The sequence below is a fragment of the Euleptes europaea genome, chromosome 6, assembly GCF_029931775.1.
Source record: "Euleptes europaea isolate rEulEur1 chromosome 6, rEulEur1.hap1, whole genome shotgun sequence".
Classification (NCBI taxonomy): domain Eukaryota; kingdom Metazoa; phylum Chordata; class Lepidosauria; order Squamata; family Sphaerodactylidae; genus Euleptes; species Euleptes europaea.
The window spans coordinates 75,301,638-75,323,600 of record NC_079317.1 but is presented as its reverse complement, the minus strand read 5'-3'; the positions used below and the strand labels follow the sequence as shown (position 1 = coordinate 75,323,600).

General features: G+C 40.0%; 2 protein-coding genes across 2 annotated transcripts in view; one reads left to right on the top strand and one right to left on the bottom strand.

The window, feature by feature from the left end:
- ANO3 (anoctamin 3) overlaps nt 1–21,963 on the bottom strand; it is a 195,094-nt gene that overhangs the window by 28,253 nt on the left and 144,878 nt on the right. The window contains exons 13-14 of the mRNA XM_056851112.1: nt 21,403–21,499; nt 17,790–17,850 (exon numbers count right to left, since the gene is read on the bottom strand). Of these exons, the coding sequence (XP_056707090.1) occupies nt 17,790–17,850; nt 21,403–21,499 (158 nt within the window). The remainder of the gene's footprint in view (nt 1–17,789; nt 17,851–21,402; nt 21,500–21,963) is intronic.
- Nucleotides 5,981–13,775, top strand: MUC15 (mucin 15, cell surface associated). Its single transcript, XM_056851114.1, has 3 exons — nt 5,981–6,587; nt 10,087–10,239; nt 13,615–13,775. Exons 1-3 carry the CDS (start codon nt 5,981–5,983, stop codon nt 13,773–13,775), a joined length of 921 nt encoding a protein of 306 aa, XP_056707092.1.

Sequence of the window (21,963 nt, the reverse complement as noted above, 5' to 3'; positions counted from 1 at the left end):
CCTGGCAACCCTATTGAGAAGGCATGAAGAAGTCTATGTCTGACTGCATTTTGTTATAAGTTCTTTTTCTACTTAACTAGTTTTTGGTAGGTAACTAGTTTACTGAGAACCTTCTGATTTTAATTGACCTTACTTTTGTTGGCAATAATAACAATAACACTAATAGCACAATCAATTTAGATGGAATTTTATGTATTTTTCATATATTTATGCTCTCATAAACTTAAAATTTGAAAACAATATAGGGAGGGCAGAATTGTAGATTTGTGTGAGGGAAGGGGAAATGAAGGGTGAATTTTGTATCAAGATTCACAGTAGGGTTGCTAAACTCCAGGTGGAGCCTGATGTTCTTCTGAAATTATAACTGATCTCCATACTAAAGAGGTGAGTTTCCCTGAAGGAAATGGCAACTTCGGAGAGCAAACTCTATGGCATTACATCCCCACTAAGTTTCCTCCCCCTAACTCTACCCTCCCCAGGCACTGCCCCCATATCTCTAGGAATTTCCCAAACTGGAGTTGGTAATCCTAATTCATACAGTTGACATCTAATCTATTAAAGATTAAATTTAAAAACAGCATTTAAAAACATTTTAATGGTTGTTTTATGTTTTATCCCTCATAATGGCATATAGCAGGGTTATTAGCACAAATCACCTTTTGTTTTGAAATAAAGGGATTTGCTGCATGCTGAGCTACCCATAGGCCCAGTACTTGTGTCTTCAGTAGGGTTGCCAGGTCCCCCCTCTCCTCTGGCAGGAGGTTTTTGGGGAGGAGGTGAGGAAAGAACGCGCGTATAGCCATGCCAACACAATCGCGTCACTTCCGGTTTACACCCGGAAGTGCCGCATCGCAAGGGACTTTACCACTCAAATTGGGAGTTTGAGTGTTAAACGACCTCTTGTGATACAGGGCTTCCGGGTGTAAACTGGAAGTGATGTGGTGTGGCAGGCAGGCATGTGTGCACGTGTTGCCTGCTGACCTTCAGCTGGTCGGTGGGCAGCCAGGTGGATTGGCGGGGGTTTGCCCATTACCACCTGGCACTTGGCAACCCTAGTCGTCAGCATGTAGAATAAACAAACTGGCCACACATTTTCTCCCTCCCCTTCCTAAACCCTGCTTAAATCAGTGGTATTTAGGCAGCCTAACTATGGTCAAGATTCCATCCAAGATTGTAAATTACTAAGGAATTAAACAATCAGATCAAATGATAGAAATAATATATCCCACTCCATTGTTTCCGGGTACTGTGGCTCCTTAAAGATACCATATTGTATGGAAAGATGCAAAACTCAAGCAGAAGCCAATTACTCCATTCCAGCCTTTTTTATAATGTCTACATGCAAATATATGTGTGTGCATATGCATATTTACAAATGCTACACCAAATCAAGGCTAGTTAATTATTACACATCAAAGGATTTCTTGGAAGCACAACTAAAAATAAGCTTAACTGCAGTTTTATCTCCTTTCTGTCAAGTGGACAATCATAGTATTAAGAATATCACAAAAAATAGACTTTTGTGTTGTGAGTACAGTGATTTCAGCATTATGCACTATAAATGAAACTTTAGTTAAGTGAACTTTTGGTAATTTCCCTTGGTGGTTTCAAATTACAGCCAAGGTGATAAAAAAAGAACGACAAAACATACTTTGTTCAGTAATAAAATGGCTATTGATAGAAGGAAAAGTGAGTTGTGACCAAGAGGGAAAGAATGAGCATAGTTAAGAAGAAAGACAGTATTAGAGAACTTGCTAAAGGATCATTTAGTGTTTCACTTGCTCTTCTTCTGCCTTTATAACTATTACGTAAAACAGAAAAATGTAGTCACAAAGTATGGCAACTGCTTTTGTATACTCACACAGAGAATGTGTAATACAGCATAAGCAAATTAATTATGTACTAAACACTGCCATTTATGGGGCAAAAAAAATATCCTGGTAAATAATAGAATGATGAATTGTTTATTTTGTTTTGAATCAACTAAAAAGAATTGCAACCATTTTTAGAACAACAGAATAAATCTAGCCATATATCAGCTTTATAGTGCAATCCTAAGTAGTTACACCTTTTTAAAAATCCACTGATTTAAATGGATGTAGAAAGGTATTACTCTTTAGGATTACACTGTTATTGTATGAGTGGCTATGTTAATAATATGAGCCCTGATTACATTTAGTCCAATCATATTTAGTCAATTTGGGACAACAGCCAAAATAGGATTCCCATATTGAATTATCATGTTGTTCTGATACCATGAAATAAAGACACCAGGCAAAATGCATGTGTTCTAGGGTTTGTTAATTACAAACTGTGCCTTGGCAGTAGCTGCATTTGAACCACCGCCAGCTTCACATGAACATAGAAAGATGAAGGGAATCTCCTGGCAAACAGCAACTAGTCACACAATTTTGCATGAGTGCACATCTGCTATTAGGTCATGTTACTCAAACATTACTGGCACCTATTACTAAGTCTTAGCATCATAGTGTGCAGTTTCTCCAGCCAGTTATGTCATCCTAAACTGACCACTTATTAACTGTGATGCTTTGTTTAGCTCTGCTAGCAGAAAGGACAAAGTCATTAAATCAATCTGGCAGAAAACCATTTCTGGTAGTACTAGGGTTGCAACCTCCAAGTGGTGGCTGGAGATCTCCTGCTATTACAACTGATCTCCAGACAATAGAGATCAGTTCACCAGGAGAAAATGGCCACTTTGGCAATAGGACTCTATGGCACTGAATCCCATCCCCTCCCCAAACCCTGCTCTCCTCAGGCTCTGCCCCAAAAATCTCCAGGTATTTCCCAACCTGGAGCTGGCAACCCTAGATAGTATACAATGTACTGAGATAACATACATATTACTCTGCTTTCCTATAGGTTTTTCTTCATCTAGTTATTAAGCCCTGTCTGTAAGATCAATCTGTGCTGCTATCAGAACAAAAAGGGCTATGCTTTCAATTAACAAAACTGTGAGAAGAAGCTATTACATGCATGTGAGTGAATTTAGCAATACATATTGCTGCCAGAGAAGGAAGAGGCAAGGTATGGCAAAATACTGCCTGTTGTTCCTCTTCACAGGATATTACTAAATGCACCTATTCTAGAGGGAGAAACAAGTCTATGGAGTCCCACAAAGTTCCATCTTGTCCCCTATGCTCTTTAACATCTATATACAACTGCTGGGTGTCGTCATCTGAACATCTGAACTGAGTTATCACCAATATGCGGATGACACTATCTCGCATTTCCAGCTGATCGCAGGGAGGCTGTGCTGCTAGATAAGCAGGTGGCAGCTGTGGCCAAGAGCGCCTCTGTGTGTGCGCAAGTCTATGGGTGTGTGGTACAAAGCATCACATGGAATTACCTACTTTGATTCTGTATGTTCTCTCCTTTTGTGAGATTATAGCAGATGGCGGGGTGTTAGTAAAACTTCCATGTTTTTTTCTTTCTGAATTTCTTCAGTTTTTATCAAACCAGTGCAGAACTTCAGGCTATTTAAAAAACGAAACATAGTCCAGTCCCCATCTACAAAGCAAAACTATCATCTCTTCCGAGGCACTGTGCTACAAACAGAGGACAGATGCATACATAGTGTTGCCAGCCAGCAGCTGGCAACTGGTGGGATTACTGGGGGTGGGAACATGGGGGCATGGTTGGACAATGGCATGGTGTCACTTCCAGGAAAAAGCAAAAGTAGTTTTGCACAACTCTAGGAATCACGGATTCTGGCACTTCCTAGAGCAGACTGACATCATGCCCAGGTATTCCCTGAAAGTGATGTCACACTATCACCCAATAATATATTTGTTGTATTTTATTCCAACTTTTGGTCAAAAATTAGTTCCCAGAGCAGCTCACAGAAGGCCTGTGGGACTTGATCATGATTATGGATGACCAGAGCTTATTGCCGAGGCTTTTATTTCATAGCATAATAGATTTTGTCAGGTTAATCCTTGTAATTTGATTTTTATATTTTACTGTATCGTGGGGTTTTTTTAATTGATGGGAGCCACTTTGTAGACCTACCTTATGCCAAAATGTAGAATACAAAAGTTTTAAGGAATAAACATAAATGGCACTCATCCTGGGGTAGGGTGGGGGGAGAGACTCCTGGGCTCAGTAGCTGATCTGACAATATTTCCAGTCCAACCCCAACTATGACAGTCAATTGGATTATGACTGTAAGCAATGTGCTCACTGAGTCATTTCATAGTACATTATCCTGGAGCACCATCCAATTCATCTCTGATGTTCTAAAGGTGAAAAACCCAACATTATAGATAGGAAACCTACTTCAAAAGCCACAATCCACTCCTGGTCACAACTGAACAAGCAGAACAGGAATCATACAATACCATTTGTTAATTCATCCTAATATCTTACATTCTAATAGCAAAGTTGGCCAAATCTTTGGATACTTAAATCTGGTAACTGGAGCTGTGAATGGGCAAGACAGATCTTTCTACAAACTAGAAAAGGGCCCCAGGTTTGCAGAAAAATTTGAAATTAAAAATAATAATTGCAACATTTAAAGAAGCTGAAAATGATAAAAGGAGCACCTGTAGCTATAAGCAACAGATTCCCTCAGTGACCATTGCTAGGCAACCACAGATTCCATGGTTGGTTCTGCCAGTAAAAGATTGGAGGAGGGGGCACGGCCCTTTCCAGGCCTATTTTGGTCTTTCAGGGAGGACTCACTGGGGCTAGGCTTGTCTAGGGTTGCCAGCTCTGGATATTTTGTGGTGAAGTCTGAGGAGTGCCGGGTTTGGGGAGGGAAGAGACCTCACAAGGGTGTAATGCCATAGAACCCACCCTCCAAAACAGACATTTTCTCCAGGGGGACAGATATCTGTCATCTGGAGTTTAGTTGTAATTCTGGGAGATCTCCAGGTCCCACCTGGAGGTTGGCAACCCTAAGCCTAGCAGCAACCTTGGAACGACTTGCCACCACCCCACTTGCATGACTCAACTAGGCCTAGCTATTTGCTACTGTTCAACAGCAACCACACTATGAAAGCCAGTGTGGTGTAGTGGTTAGAGCCTCACAGCAGGGGCTGGGAGACCCAGGTTCAAACCTCCATCTTGCTTTGGAAGGTCACTGAGTGATTTTGGACCAGTCATATATTTTCAGCCTAACCTACCTCACAGCGTTGTTGTGCAAATAAAAAGGAGGAGAGGAGACTAATGTAAACTGCTTTGATCCCCATTGTGAAGAAATACCATAGTTTTCCAAGGTAGAGGCTACGGGGGGGGGGGGGGAGGAGAAAGAAAGCTTAAGACAGAGAGTCAGATAAAGGTAAGGTTGTCACTCTCCAAGTGTTGGCTGGAAATCTCCCACTATTACAACTGATCTCCAGGCGACAGAGATCAGTTCACCTGGAGAAAAAGGCCGTGTTGGCAATTGGACTCTATGACATTGAAGTCCCTCCCTTCGCCAAACCTCACTCTCCTCAGGCTCACCCCCAAAATTCCTGGTATTTCCCAACCCAAAGCTGGCAGCCCTAGATAAAGGTAGGTTGGCTGTCGGATGGGAAGGAGATAGGGCTGCCAACTCCAGGCTGGGGAATTCCTGGGGCTTTGAGGACTGGAGCCTGGGGAAGGTGGGATTTGAGGAGGGGAGGGATCTCAGAAGGCTATAATGCCATAGCCTCCCACCTCCAAAGCAGCCATTTCCTCCAGGGAAACTAGCATCACTGGAAGGAGGCCGAGAGGGTGATGGGGGGCAGAAAAATAGAGGGATGGGGTGGGGGCAAAAAGAGAGAAAGAAAAGGTGTGGCAGGACGAAGAAAGAGTGAGACACTACTAGAAGTAGGGGGAAAGGGGAAGAAGAAAGGTGGGGGGGATGGGATAGCTGCTCCTGCAAGTTTCTTGCAGGTCCCCACTTGTAATAATCTGTTTAACATCTATATAAAATTAAATCTTTTTTAAAATCTTTTTTTCTAGGCTTTCTGTGTCAAGAAACAAGTATTGTCAAACCATGCTGATCTTACAGAGAATGGTGTTTATGTTGCTGCTGGCTGGTTTACAGTGGACTAGATGTAATGGCAACACCACAGACTCCGCAAGCAGTTTACAAAGCACTGCCAGCGCATCTACACACACAAGTGAATCATCTTGGACTGCAGCTAGCAACACAGCGTCTGTTGTCCCATCATCAGATTTCACTTATCACAATACAACAAGTGAAACAACAGAAAACGACACTCAAAGCACTAGCATAACTCCTCATTACACACAAACGTCACAGCAGCAGGAGCTGTCAACAGAAGTTTCCACTCAATCTTCTACACATGACAACAGAACTCCATTTTCATCAGAGATTCCCACGATCACAAGCAACTTGTCAGGAGTATCTGAAAGCGCTGCCGATACAACGCACACCGAACAATCAGAAGCAGCACCAAACAGCTTCAGCACTACTGCCTACAGTGTCAGTTTTACTACAGTGGCCTCCACCGGTGACATTCAAACAAGCGTAACAGCTCTTCCCAATAACATCACCACTACTAGCAATAATGCCAAAACAGACTTAACGTCAAATGTACAAACTAACAGCTCTACAGGGACACATGAAACCAGCAAAGGTAAAAGTGCTTTATCTATTTTATATTTACTTAATTTTTTTTCAGTATATAGTAATTGTCCTGCAGCAAATACCACACAGTAACACTGCTCAGCCATAGGATATCCCCATTACATAGATAGAATTGTGAGCCTACCGTTGTAGCTTTTTTGGCTTCAAGTTCAAATGAGGATAAAGCTTAGGAAACTGAGCTGTTTATATATTGTAGGGTGACAAATTCATAGAAATGTTAGTTTACATATTCATTTCTTCAAATCAAATCACACCTTTCTTTGGCATAAATATTATTCATTACTTTAGATGAGATTCTCATCCTGTATCATGAACCTCTGTTCAGGTTTATCAAATTATTTAGCAAACTAGACAATTAGATGGGTCTTCAAATAAACAAATGGTCACACACCAAGTTACAGCCCAATAATGGTTATTTCTGTCTTTAGGTATTGAATTTATTTTGAATGAAAGGACATTCAGTCTTCTCAGCCCACGGGCTGCTCAAGAAATGGTGAAAACCTTAGAACTGAATTGCTTGTTTGGGCATGTATACAGAACACCTGCGTGCCATCTGGTTATATGGCCTAACAGATTGTTTGCTTCTCTTCTGTATATCTTTTTATGACTTGTTTGTCTGAAGTGATTTCAGAGAGGTTTCTCTTCCTTCAGGAGAAGAGTGTTTCCATTTGAACTTGTTTGCTTTCCAAACAAATGGAACATTCAAAGGGATAATAATACCTGTATAGCTTTTTTTACTCCTATGAAGCTCAGTACGGATGCTTTCAGATAACTTACTACCATGTCTGACACTGAAAATGACATAATAATGAACCAGTGTTTCAGAGTTGATTCAACTATTCAGAAGGAGCACATTGTACAGTCCTTTTCATGTGGCCATAAGACTTCATAATTCAAATGTAAAAATGTTAATCTGAAACCTTCTGCATGTCCAGATCTCAGATATGTGGACAGCTAACACATTCTGGACAAGGTTTCTACCCTACACATCCATGTATATCACTTGATTTCAGTTGATGATGAACAATTGAATTCCATTGAAAGACATTGCATTTGAAGTGGTATAAGGTGATATGAAGGTAGGAATGCCAACCTCCAGGTGGTGGCTGGAGATCCGGCTATTACAACTGATGTCAAGCCAATAGAGATCAGTTCACCTGAAGAAATGGCCGCTTTGGCAATTGGACTCTATGGCATTGAAGTCCCTCCTCTCCCCAAACCCCACCCTCCTTAGGCTCTGCCCCAAAAATCTCCAGGTATTTCCCAACCTGGAGCTGGCAACCCTATATGAAGGTTATGTTTGCAGTATTAGATGTACAATAGCCTATTTACAGATTTGCGCAATCACCTGAAATTACAACCATGAAAAGTTGAATAACCATGCGAGAACCAGCTTGAAGCTATACAGATGGATATAGTTGTGCTTTTAAATAACTCACCCCACTGAGATAGACTATTTACGTAAAGAAATAAATTGGGTGCACCATTAAATGTCTAAATTAGTTCTTAGCAGCATTTAACCAAGTGTTCCTTGAGAATCTTCAATCGCTTTGATTAAGCTTGGGAAGCTGCTATAAAGAAGCCTTGTAAAAATGTATTTATTGTTGAAAAGTGAATTGCCCTTTTCATCTGCATAGTTGTGAAACACTAGCCTGGAAACACTGCTCTCTAGAGCGGGGGGGGGAAACCTTTTTTCTGCCAAGAGCCATTTGCATATTTAAAAATCATTCGGGGGCCATACCGGGCGTAGCTCTCCCGGCGGCGGGGGGGGGGGAGGGAGAGGCTAGAATTGCCAGGTCCTCTTCCTCACCAGTGGGAGGTTTTTGGGGTGGAGGAGGTCGGGGTTTGGGGAGGAAGACTGCATAGCCACAGATCCCAATGGCCAAAGTGGCCATTTTCTCCAGGGGAACTAATGTCTATTGGCTGGAGATCAGTTGTAATAGCAGGATATCTCCAGCCACCACCTGGAGGTTGGCAACCCTAGGAGAGGCTATGCAGAGAAGGCTTGGAGGGTGCCTCTGCTCGCCCCGGTCCTCCCCCTCCTCCCAGGTGGGAGGGCAGCTGGCCTGGGCAACCGAGGCACCAGGGGGGGCACAGCTTGCAGTCTGAGGTTGATCTGTAGGGAAGGAAGGGAGGAAAGGGAAGGGAGGAAAGGGAAGGGAGGAAGGAAGGAAGGAAGGAAGGAAGGAGGAAGGAAGGAAGGAAGGAAGGAAGAAAGAAAGAAAGAAAGAAAGAAAGAAAGAAAGAAAGAAAGAAAGAAAGAAAGAAAGAAAGAAAGAAAGAAAGAGGAGGGAGAGAAAGAAAAATAGAGAGAAAGAGAGAGAGAGAAAGGGAGGGAGGGAAAAAGAGAGAAAGGGAGAAAGAAATGGAGGAAGAGGGGAAAAGAAAGAAAATGACCGAGGGAGACAGAGAAAAGAAAGAAAGAAAGAAAGAGAGAGAGAGAGAGAGAGAGAGAGAGAGAGAAAGAGAAAGAGAGGGAGAGAGTGACAGAAAAAGAGGAAGAAAAGAGAGGGAAGCCCCCCCCCCCACAAACACCTGGCCGCGCACACGGCCCAGCGAGACTGGGCTGAAGGCTTCCTGCCTTCCTCCACACACACACACGGCACCTCTCCTTTACTTGAGTTTCATTGATGACATTTTCTTTGTCTGGACTCATGGCAAAGAAGCCCTCAAAAGATTTCACCAGGCTTTCAACAACTTCCAATGAGGTAAATGGATGCAAAAGGGAAGCTGTCCAGTGCATATCACAGGACCATAGAACATGAGAAGTATGAATCAAGGTAAACTCGAAATCACAAAATGGCAGATGGAACATTTAAACATTACAATCCTGGAAGTGAGTGAACTAAAGTGGACTGGTTTAGAGTATTTTCAGACAAGAAAATTTTAAAGTGTTTTACCCAGGAAATGACAAACACAAAAGAAACAGAGTTGATCTAACAGCAAGGCAAGATGTAGCCCAAGAGAAATAAGTGAGTCCTAGATCAAATCAAGCCTGAACCCTCCTTAGAAGCTAAAATGACTAAACTGAGGCTATTGTACTTTGGTCACATGATGAGAAGACAAAAGTCATTGGAAAAGACAATAAAGCTAGAAAAAGTTGAGGGCAGTAGGAAAAGGAGAAGACCCATCATGAAATGGATTAACTTAATCAAGGAAGCCAGAGCCCTCAGTCTGCAAAAACTGAGCAAGGCTGTTAACGATAGGATATTTTGGAGATCATTAGTTCATAAGGCTGCCATAAGTTGGACGCAACTTGATGTCACTTAACACTCTTACAGTTACAGGCAAATTTTAGGGTCAGAGTTAGGGTTGGATGCATCCCCTGCTTTCATCAAGGACCCATACTTTTTGACTTGGTTCTATAGCCAGCTGTTATTTAGGCTTGTTACTGACCTTTCCTCTCGATGAAGACCTTATTTTGTTTTCAGTATAGACTTGCAAGGGTCCTATGGTTGCTTAAAATCTATTTTTTGTTTGTTTTGCAGAGGACAGCAATGGAGGAGTAATATTTGGTGCCATTGTAGGAACTGTGCTTGGATCTGCATTAATTGGGTTGGTTGGTTACTTCATTTGTAAGAAGAGAAAATCTGAAGGATTTACCCATCAAAGACTTTATGATGACACAGGAAATGATCCAGGTAATGAAATGTCTAACAAGTTGAGACACAATATTTAGAAGGAGTACATGTTATTCTCAACAGTAATTGCTTTGGTGTCAAAGAATTTTTAAAAGCTGCAATTCATCTAAAAGGTCTATCCCAACGGTATAAAGTGGAGACAAAAGAGGGAAGAGAAGGGATGAGGTGAATTCCTAATAACTTTGTCCTGAGGACTGTTCACTATTCCTATTGGGCTAGATAGAAAGTTGTTTTTTCTCAGGTACCTGCAGCGATGAACATAACTAATAAAACAGGAAACATTCACACAACAGGTAAGTTTCTGTACATATTGGGTTTATACATATTGGGTTGGATCTCATGGAACATTTCTGCTCAAGTTGAAGTAGAAGCACCAGGAAGTCATCACAAGTACTGTATTTCATTTCATGTTTCCACCTGCACAAGACTTAGTGCCAGGTATGTGTCAGCACCTCCGTCCACAATTACCTTCTTTGATCAAATCATATCACACATTCAAACTGGACTGTAATGACTGCATCAATTAGCCTTTTGTCTTTTGGTTTTTGTGTATAGCAACACTGTTCAGAAATGAAACAACAACAACAATGCTTGCATTTATACCAGCTCATGTGCAATATGTTGCACAAATGCAATGGTGTTAAATAAACTTTCTCTTCCACTGTCAATGTTGGGATCCAGTCTACCATGTAGGGGAAAAAATGTTCATGTTGTTTGAAGAGACTCTTAACATGTCTCCAATATGACAAAACACATATACACTAGCATTTGTTTTGATGAGGGCACAATATCATCTCGGCAAACAGAACTGGAACTTAAAAATTGCATTGATTTCCCCTACTACATACTTGCTCCTGAAGAACATGAAAGAAGCAAATTATTATTCTGTGCTTTAAATATTTTGCTATAATGGACTTAATTTTTTTGTTGGTACTTACAAAAATACCCATAAATCACTCTCCATAAATGTGTTCTCTTGCAGTACCTCAGAGAAAACCTTAGGAATCTCATTTCTCAGAGTATTTCTTCTATTGGCATAGTAACTACACCAAAATGTCTTAGACTGTACTGGAATTGCGTTGTGACTGAATTTATCGTAATGGAGGGTGATATTGCTGTGTGCTCAGTACAGTTATTACCAGCAATGAAGCAGAATTAATGAGGTCTTTAATGGGTACAAACATGGATATTTCTAAAACCAGGTAGTCTCAATCCAGAACAAAGGGCTATGGATTGATACATTCTGACCAAAAGAAAATTAGCCATAAAATTCAGTTACAACTTGTGCCACAAACCCAGGTACATTAAAGCCAAGACCACAGTATAAACTCTGCTGATGAGACGGCTGTAAATGATTATTTTTACACTCCAGTTAATGTAGTTTGCTTTTGGAAGTTTTCTTCCCAGTTAAACTAAAAAGAAGTGATCTATTAAGATGTAAAATTTCGCAGTTAAATAAAAGTGTTTGCATTTTCTGTGGTGTCGAAATAATACGGAAGGGGTCCCCCAGTCATTTTGAGCCTGCTTGGCACCTTTGGAATTCTGACAGAGGGTGGTGAGTGCAAAAAAAAAAAAAAAAAAAAAAAAAAAAAGGCTGCAGAGGAGGCAGAGCCAAGCACACAATGTCAGGAAGTGAAGTTATTCATAATTCTAATTGTAACTCTTCACCATTTCAGGCAGTTCTAATTAACAGAGTGCCTTTTAAAATGAAATATTGTCTAAAACATTTTCTTGCATACAAACAGTTTACCTTCAGTCACACGGTGAAGATCTTTGCACTGTGGCAGCAGCTGCTGCTGAACCAATATTTTTTTAAAACTACACAACTATTCACATCCCCAATGGGCAACCAGAAGCCCTGATGAACAAAAGTCCCACCTTGCCCCCCACCCTTTCTAAAAAGACTTGGCAGGCACCAAGAAAGGTGTCTCAGGCTCACAGCGTTGCAGATCCCTGTAACAATGGCATTGCCCTCTGATTTTAAAAGGGTTATCTTTTGCTTCCTATTATGCATAAATAATATTTGCATAAAGAAATGCAAAGGCACGTTTCATCACTAGGGCAAATTTGTTACCGGAGATTTACTACCTATTTTCATTCAGGTTTGAAGTATCTTGACAATGTTCATTGTTAACATCCTATCATTAACAGCCTTGCCCAGGTCTTGCAAACTGAGGGCTGTGGCCTTCTTAACTGAGTCAAACCATCTCATGTTAGGTCTTCTTTTCCTGCTGCCTTCAACTTTTCATAGCCTTATTGTCTTTTCTAGTGACTTCTGTCTTCTCATAATGTGACCAAAGTATGAGAATCTCAGTTTAGTCTTTTTAGCTTCTAGAGAGAGTACAGACTTAATTTGATCTAGAATTCACTGATAGGATCATGCAAAAAAAAATTTTTTTTTTGGTAAATTCTGGGTTCGGGTTTATTGGGCCCAATTTTTTTCTAGTAAACCCAGAATAAGCTGAATACCCATAACTGGTAAAGAGGTATTTTGGCTTTATTTCAAGGTTTACTGAAAAAAGTCGGGCCCATTATAGTCAATAGGGATTTTTTTGAAGCTCCTGTGGGGGCATTGTTGGAGGTAGAGTCACTAAATTTGCAGTGTGACTCTCCTTAGATGGCCACTGAAGTTTGGTGAACTCAACCCAATTGTGCATGGTGCAGGGGGAGAAGGGGTTCCTGCCTCCCCCCCACTGCTATTTTCCTGTTGCAAAATGGTACTAAGTGTTATCTGCTCCATAGAGGGGTGATACATGTACACTGAATTCTTTCTTCTCTTCTAAGAGCAGTAGTCAGAAAATTCACTGATCTGCCTCTGGAACCAATAAGGCAGCTCTAGGAATTCTCATTGGTTGAGTGGCACACAAGAGCTACAATCCTAATGCAGTTATCATAATCACTTCAAGTAAAATTCTCCAATGAAAATTATTTTACCATGAGATAGAGAGGGGCCACACTGCATCGTAAGCAGTAATTTCTAATGGTGATTTTGAACTGAATATCAGTAGTTCAGGTTTTGTGTGAAGCTCGTCTTTTTCTATTTCTATGAGCAGCTCCAATTGTTTTCCATGGCCATTTCCACACCTGTTCAACTAGGCTCTACCTACAAGTTAATAACCAATATGAATGAGTCTTCATATTTGAAGTACAGCTGGTAAGGATATTATTTTAAGGAGGGAGGATGGAAGTCTTGATGGGACATACATGGTTTATCATGCACTCTTTGAAAAGCAAGGCAGTGAGGGCTTGACAGTCTATGGAGATATTTTACTCAAAATGGGTTTTATTTGGTTACTAAAGTTTGTGAAGGGTTGTTCTATAATGATACGGAAATGTTAACATAATCCATAAATAACTATTAACATTATTTTACAGTTCTGCGACTGGACAATGTACCAGAGTCTTATGGTACGAGCTCCGCAGATCCGTCATACTACAATCCGACAACGGCTAATGAGACAACAGTCCAAAACAGCCACCCACCCTATGATACTATTCCAATGGATGACATGACTTTAACACCACGCTTACCATAAAAATATGGAAACTGATGTCAGTTTTTAAAACTCAACTCATGCCCTTTTTCAAAAGATTGTTGAATAATGGTTTGATTATTTTTCTTGTGAGGCAAATCCTGGACTTACTAACGCACCAAGTTTTGGATAGTGTGTGAGAAACAAAGCATGCTAGCCATGGTTTACAAATTCATATATCTAGTATCACATTTTTGGTTAAGCTATGCAATGATTTGGATAATATATGCAGCATTTGTCAACTCATGGATCAACATATGAATTCACTACTTGAAAAAGCATTGAGTTGTATCCTACCACAGGAGGAGTGATTTCGCCTATTTCCCTTCCTCTCTGCAGTCACACCCAACCCATGTAACCCACCAAAGAATCCTCCTTTTTTTGGGCAATCACAGGAAACTGTTGGGGAGGATGTAGAATTGTGCCTGAGGTGATGTAAAGCCCTCTGGGCTGGCTGCTAACCTGAGTCGAGAAATTGGGCACCAGTCAGATTTTAGGGAATTGCGGTTTTAACTGAAGAAATATATTTTTGTATTTTAATGTAATATGGAGTATTTGAATGATATTTTGATGTGAGCTGCTCTGAGCCCAGCCTTGGCTGGGATTGAGTGGGGTACAAATCCAATTAAATAAACAACCAACTAAATAACTAACTAAATAACTAAGAAACATCTGCGGTTTTTGTTCTGTATCTCTCATCTATATGCACAAGATACTCTATGATGCTGTGTACTCATCAAGTTATGAGCATACATATATGACCCAGCCAAAGTCAAAGCCTTTCTTTATTTGTATCATAAATTTACCCAAAATATTATTTATGGAGTTCACTGTCACAAGATGGATGGCTATTAACTCAGCTGGTTTTATAAGTGTGCAGATGACTTAAAAATAACAGAAAACAGAGCTTTGGGTGGATGTTAACCGTGAAAGCCTAATGTATCTTTGGTGTTCAGAGACAGTATTCTTTTCAATATCAGATGCTACATAAAGAAGAAAGGATGGCTATCACCATCATACCCTTTTTGTGAATAATGAAAGGCATCTGGCCATTTACTGATTGAAATCCTATTGCTGGAATAGATGGCATCTGGTCTAATCTAGCAAGACAATTATTTTGCTTTTGTTTTAAATCAGTAGGAGCAAATGCAAACAGGAAAAACAATCACTTCCATTCAATAGATGGAATAGTTTTCTCCCCTTTTGAATTGAGGTTTACCACATATGACTACAGTTTATTAGTCAAAAAATACCCCCTCTCTCCTTCACCAAATTTTATGCACTTTCATTACATAGCAAGGTATAGGTGGTACAAATTTAAGTATATTTATAGTTGGTAGTTTTTCATGTCATTGATTGATTAATGTGAGGATGATTTGGTCAAAGAAACATAAAATAAACTTTATCAAACGGGACTGGATGAAGCAAAAGGAGGTATTTGTAAACTATAATAATTCTCCTGGCTGCATCACTCTGTTATTATCTGCAGAGCAGTTTAGAATGTACAACATGTCCATTCAGAAAGACAAATTAATTTCAAGATGGTTGATTCGGGGGTGTGTGTGTAAAAAACTTTAAAGGTTGCCAGAAAACTGTACCAAGTTGATACAGTAGGCCTATACAAGACATCAAGCTGAACATAGCCATTCATTATGTATTGCAGGCTTGCCAGATACGTAATAAACCTTTTGGAAACATGTTTTTCCTTTCACAAACCCATGACTTCTGAGTATGATACAGTTATATAAAAATTTGAATATTATGCTCATAAAACAACTTTGTAAACTGTAACCTCTTTGTTAAGACAAACTATTGAATGAAGTAGAAACTGGGTAGATGTTTGATAGAACACAAATAATCTGAAGTTTATATACAGATGAGAGAATGAATTTGAACAGAACTAAATTTGAAAACATTGGGTACAGGGAAAACATTGACAATGTTAAAATTTTCTTTCTGAAATTTAAATTTTTGCCATGAAATCCAACGATTAGCACAAAACTTTGAACCCTCTTGCAGTTTACATAAAAAGAAAACCTCAATTTTGCCATATTAAAGCACCGAAATGTAATATTGTATTGCACAGAGCTTGTGATGATCAGTGCATAAGGAGAGAAAGAGTTAAAGACAGGTGACATATTGCACACATGAAGTTGCTGGAAGGTGGAAGCTAAAACAAGAGAGAAAGAGAGATGTAGTGATTAAATTTATAGGTGTGTGAGAGAGGCCAGTATATGAGACAGAAAGGTGTGTGTGAGTTTGTGTGTGTTTAGAAGAGACAGAGGTGTACATTGATGTGTGATGCTTATTCACTTTCCTCAGCACTGGGGGAGGACTCCCATGATGCAATAAGGCCCTCCTGTGGTACTAGAAAAAAATGGATATAACAGAATTTGAAAATGAGGCACGTATGTCCTGGAGGTAAAAGGGATGGCTCCTTTTGATTTTGCAAAGAATACAGAAGACCAACAAATAAGGAGGAAAAGAAGCTTAGAACTGATTGCCAACATTCTTCTCTCTATCTGAGGGAACACCTTGTCATTTGGATGGTGAGCATACTACCTTTGAAAGCATGTGTGGCATGAGGTAAGAGACAGGTATGAAACAGGACATATGGGATGGAGACAGCTATCTTGTGAACTGATGGAAGGGAATGTGAGATGAAAGTGAGAGACAAATTGAGAAAAGGTGGGCCGAGTTACAGGTAAAGATGGTTGATAGCGAAACTACATCAAGGACAGGACACAGAGAGAAATCCTTCCTCAGTCTTCTGATTAGGAGCTGTGAGGTAATTTGTAGGTTTTGGAATTAAGCCACTACTTGTAGGGCTCTCTTTATTTTGGATTTTCAATCATATTAGATAATTCTGAACTTGGGAAATCTATGTTACTTCAGATTAGTGTGATTTTCCCTGCAATAATTACAACGGCATCTAAAAGCTGTAACTAACTTTCTAATGAAGACTCTTTTGAAATCTCAGAGATGTACCTCAGATCAATTACTCTTTCAGCACTGGAACAATGACACTTGCCATACTGACAAACACAGTAATACTTCTAAGGCCTTTAAATAAACAATTTGTCCATACACTTTCAAAGATTCTCATTTCCCTTTCCACAAGCTCTTATACTTTTATCAACAAATATCCCCATATTCACATCCAGTTATGTTCCGTACAGCAATTAATTTGTCTGACACTCTATCAGTAATGGAAAACTTTACATCAATATAGTACAAATAAATAAATTCTGGGCTGCATCAATAGGAGTATTGTGTCTAGATCAAGGGAAGTAGTACTACCACTGTATCCTGCATTGGTCAGACTTCACTTGGAATACTGTGTCCAGTTTTGGGCTCCACAATTGAAGAAGGATGTTGACAAGTTGGAGCGTATCCAGAGGAGGGTGACCAGAATGGTCAAAGGTCTGGAATCCATGCCCTATGAGGAGAGACTTAGGGAGTTGGGTTTGCTTAGTTTGGAGAAGAAAAGGTTGAGGGGAGACATGATAGCCATGTTTAAATATTTGAAGGGATGTCATGTTGATGAGGGAACTAGCTTGTTCTCTGTTGCTCCAGAGACTAGGACACGGAGTAATGGATTTAAACTAGTAGAAAAGTGATTCCACCTAAACATTAGGAAGAACTTTCTGATGGTGAGGGCTGTTCAACGGTGGAATGTGCTGCCTCGGAGGGTGGTGGAGTCGCCGTCTTTGGAGGTCTTTAAGCAGAGGCTAGATGGCCATCTGTAGGGGAGTGCTTTGATTGTGGGATCCTGCATGGCGGGGGGAGGGTTGGGGTCACTGGGGATGTGGGGGGAGGTAGTTGTTAATTTCCTGCATTGTGCAGGGGGTTGGACTAGATGACCCTGGTGGTACCATCCAACTCTATGATTCTATTCTATGAATACATTGTTTCAAAATCTTTGTTCCCATATCAAGCCATTCAAATTTTCAGAGCTTCTAAGTGTAATACTTCTAACAGTAACAGGTGTAAAAAAAAGTGTAAAAAAATACCTACCCCATATAGCCATAAAAATGGCAAAAAAGACAGTCCCTCCATTATCGAACAAGTGTGTGACCTTAGGAGAAAAATAAAACATAGAAAACAATGGAGATTATTAACTGAAGCAAATTCCCCCTTTGACGTAAATTTGACGTAAATGTTGACGTAAAAGTCCACAGAAAGTCCAGCTTTAGAGAGCATCCTTCGGCTTTTTATGAGTTAAAATATCTTTAAAACATGCTCCTTTTGGCACCCCCATCAGAAATATTAGGGATATACACTTCTATGATGTTTTCCCTCCCAGGACTTATAGAACAGAATAAGATGGCAGAATGATTTATCGTATCAGACTAAGGGTACAATTTTAAATTTGCCCCCTTGAGTTAAAAGCTTCCTGCAAGTAGAAAACAAAAATTGTACACCCCCACCGACCATCTGAAGTGGTTTAGTTCACTCTGCCACCTCAGGGTTCTGCCAACTAATTCTTTCACTTGCATAGGCTAGGCCACAGCCTGTATCAAGTCCTTGCAGGGCTGGGTGTGGTACAGAATAAAGCCAAACAAAGAGATAATGCAGGGATGTTCTAATTGTTGCACTCAAGTGGAACAGAAAGGTGGAAGTCAATGATGCACCACATTTGAAGACTCTCTATATTGACTCTCACCCTGTCAATTTAGAAGAGATGCCACTTCATGCTTCTTGAAAATGTCATGTGTCAAAATGTCTCTTTGTGCAAGCCACAGATGACGAAACTATTTTAGCCAAAGTAGAATTACCATTTATTCGCTGTACTCTTAACACCCAGCACATGTTTATTTAGGTAGGTAGGTTTCATTACCAAGATTTAACTACTCTTGTTATGTTATGTTAAAACGGTAGGGTTGCTAGCTCCGGGGTGGGAAACACTTGGAGATTTTTTGGGCAGAGCCTGAGGAGGGTGGGGTTTGGGGAGGGGAGGGACTTCAATGCCATAGAGTCCAATTGCCAAAGCGGCCATTTTGTCCAGGTGAACTGATCTCTATTGGCTGGAGATCAGTTGTAATAGCAGCAGATCTCCAGCTAATACCTGGAGGTTCTAGGAGAACAAAAAACCTATGCTGATAAAGACTTAGTGTTCAAGAACAACAGCATGCGGCTCAATCACAATGAATACAACTTCAAACAGATATGGTACTGAGACCTTCATTCAAGTTATACACCAGAAACAAATATATATATATCCAACCAAAGCAAAGAAAAGCAATATTCCAATAAGGCGATAACAGGAATTAAAGTTCATTCCCAGTTCAAAGGAGAATAGAATATTCCAAGTTCATAAGCAGAAATTCAAACCGAAATGAGTCAAACCAGACTATGGTTTGACTCATTTCGGTTTGAATTTCTGCTTATGAACTTGGAATATTCTATTCTCCTATGAACTGGGAATGAACTTTAATTCCTGTTATCTCCTTATTGGAATATTGCTTTTCTTTGCTTTGGCTGGATATATATATATATATATATATATTTGTTTCTGGTGTATAACCTGAATGAAGGTCTCAGTACCATATCTGTTTGAAGTTGTATTCATTGTGATTGAGCCGCATGCTGTTGTTCTTGAATACCTGGAGGTTGGCAACCCTATAAATCGGTAAGTCTAAGGGCTTGCGATGTGACTGTGAACACAGTTTGCAGTGTGGATTGCAATGACTATAAGATGATGGGCATCTGGAAAAGTGGGATGCTGAAAGGAATTGATGTCTAGACACACAATTATTTTATAACACAGGCAAGCAGCTTTGGACTTTATACCATCCTAATCAGAAGATGTTTGAACAAATTTGAATTTTTAAAAGGAGAGGGTTTAAAAAAAATTAAAGGAGCTATATTTATAAGAAATTACTTAACAGGCAGCTGCTGGTACATAACAGACATCCTTACTGTAATGTTCACAGCATCGTATGCTCTTAAATATTCCTCCCTTTTGGAATACTTCCCCTTAACATTACCCATACAGACCTAGCTCTAGCCCTGTGAGGGTTACCTGTCTGCATGTTGACATATTGTGAGATGTCAGTTCACTTGGAGAAAATAGCCACTTTGGCAATTGGACTCTATGGCATTGAAGTCTCTCCCCTCCCCAAACTCCTCCCTTCTCAGGCTCTGCCCCAAAAACCTCCCGCCGGTGGCGAAGAGGGACCTGGCAACCCTACACATTGTACAGGGAGGAAAAGTGGCCATGAGCTTGCTGGCCTCACATCCCAGAGATCACCGAATAATCTGCAAAGTATAAACACACAGAGAAAGTCCCCGTGCACATCCCCCCTTCTTTTAATCAGCAATTCACAAAGCAGTGTTGCTGATCTTGGGGAAGGGGTGCATGTGCAGGCACTTCCTCAGCACATTCACATCATGCAGACAACTTGGCTATTGCTTGGAAGTGGGGGGGAGGCAGCACTATTGTACCCGCTGTCCAGCCCCACGTGACGAGTCAAGACAGATGGGTTTCTGCACAGGGCTTCTATTCTGAGATCATCTAGTGGAACCCTGATTTTCTATTTCACGCTTTCAATTGGTGGTGATGGGAGCATAGGCCCTTGAACATGTCATTTTTGACTGCAAAATTTATAATAAAATAAGAGAAGACATTACCCTTGTAATAGCTGGCTACCCAGGGAGAACTAGAGCGACTCGTCTTTCTAACATGCTCTCAGATAAGGACACCAAGCTAACCTCTAAAATGGCCAAATTTGGATGGTGAGTTATGAAGACTAGGCGAGCTGGATAGAACCTAATGGATGAGTGATTTTATATTTATATATGGACTGTAACTGTGTTTTATGTAAGCTTGGTTTTTAATGGTTCTCTTATGAGTGTGTGATTATGTTTGACAACTATTTACTGATGTATATAGCTATTATTCTTTTATTATGTAAAAGTTTTTATTGTTGGTCTTGGACAGTATTAAACTAAATCTTAAATCTTGGTGGTGATGTGTGTCAAGGAGTTTGTGGTGGTGGTACCTAGACTGTCGAATATAAAGTCTGAGAAGCTCATTTGGCATCTTCTTTGGTAGCTTTAGAAAGACAAAAAGGGCAAGAGTCCAGTAGCACCTTAAAGATATCTGAAGAAGTGAGCTGTGGCTCATGAAAGCTCATATCCTACCAGAAAATATTTTTGTTAGTCTTTAAGGTGCTACTGGACTCTTGCCCTTTTTGACTACTGCAAACAGACTAACACGGCTACCCACTGTGAATTAGAAAGACAGTTCACATACTTTTATTCTGTCAGACGGCAATTGCATTATGGCTTTCTATGAATGTTAACCTTTATCTGTTTGTATATGGTTTTTTTTCATTGTAATTGTTTTTATTGATGTCTTCTGGTTGTTTGTAAAATATACTTTAAGGGGATGCCATATTGAAAAGCAGGGTGTAAACGTTTTAAATAAAGTATCAGTGAAAAATTATTTTACATGAATTACAAGAATAAATTATAAAGGCTTTTGTTGTTGTTGTTGCTTCTTCTGAAAAGTTCACCAAGCACCAATGTGCATTAGGAAAGATTTTCACCAAAATACTAAGGTGGTATAATGCAATTTGCAATTGAATTTTGGCAAGCAAATACTCTATCACATTTAAAAGTGTACCTTTGCATAGATGCAGCTTTCATTCAGTTTTTGAAGTGTGCAATTCTTTTCACACATTGGACACATGATGGTTTCATTCGCCTCACAGATCTCTATGCTTTGAAAGGAAGTGAAGAAAGCAAATGTTGAAAGATATATCATTGTGATGGTAGCCACCAGCAACAGGGTTTGGGGTTTTCACAGTGCCATGTTTATACATTACATCGAAAATACAGGCATCTAAATATTCTTACTCAGAGAACAAGACAGCTATTGGAATTTAATTCCAGTTTACTAACAAGAGACAAATGTTGGTACATAACATAAGTAAACATCTCAGCTAAGCAGGCAGCTAGAAATCACCACAGGAAGTGTTAAGGTGAGGTAATGCTTTTTAAAAAATTTCTCCCCTTCCCTAATGTTAAACATTATAATGATATACTGATCTATATAATAGGTTGCCTGAATTCCACGCTTTCATTGAAAAATGTCTTTAGACTTATTAGTTGTAGAGATAGACTGTAAAAGATGTATCTTGCAAATTTGCAGCACATTCCTGAAATGCGCTGACGGCACTTAGGA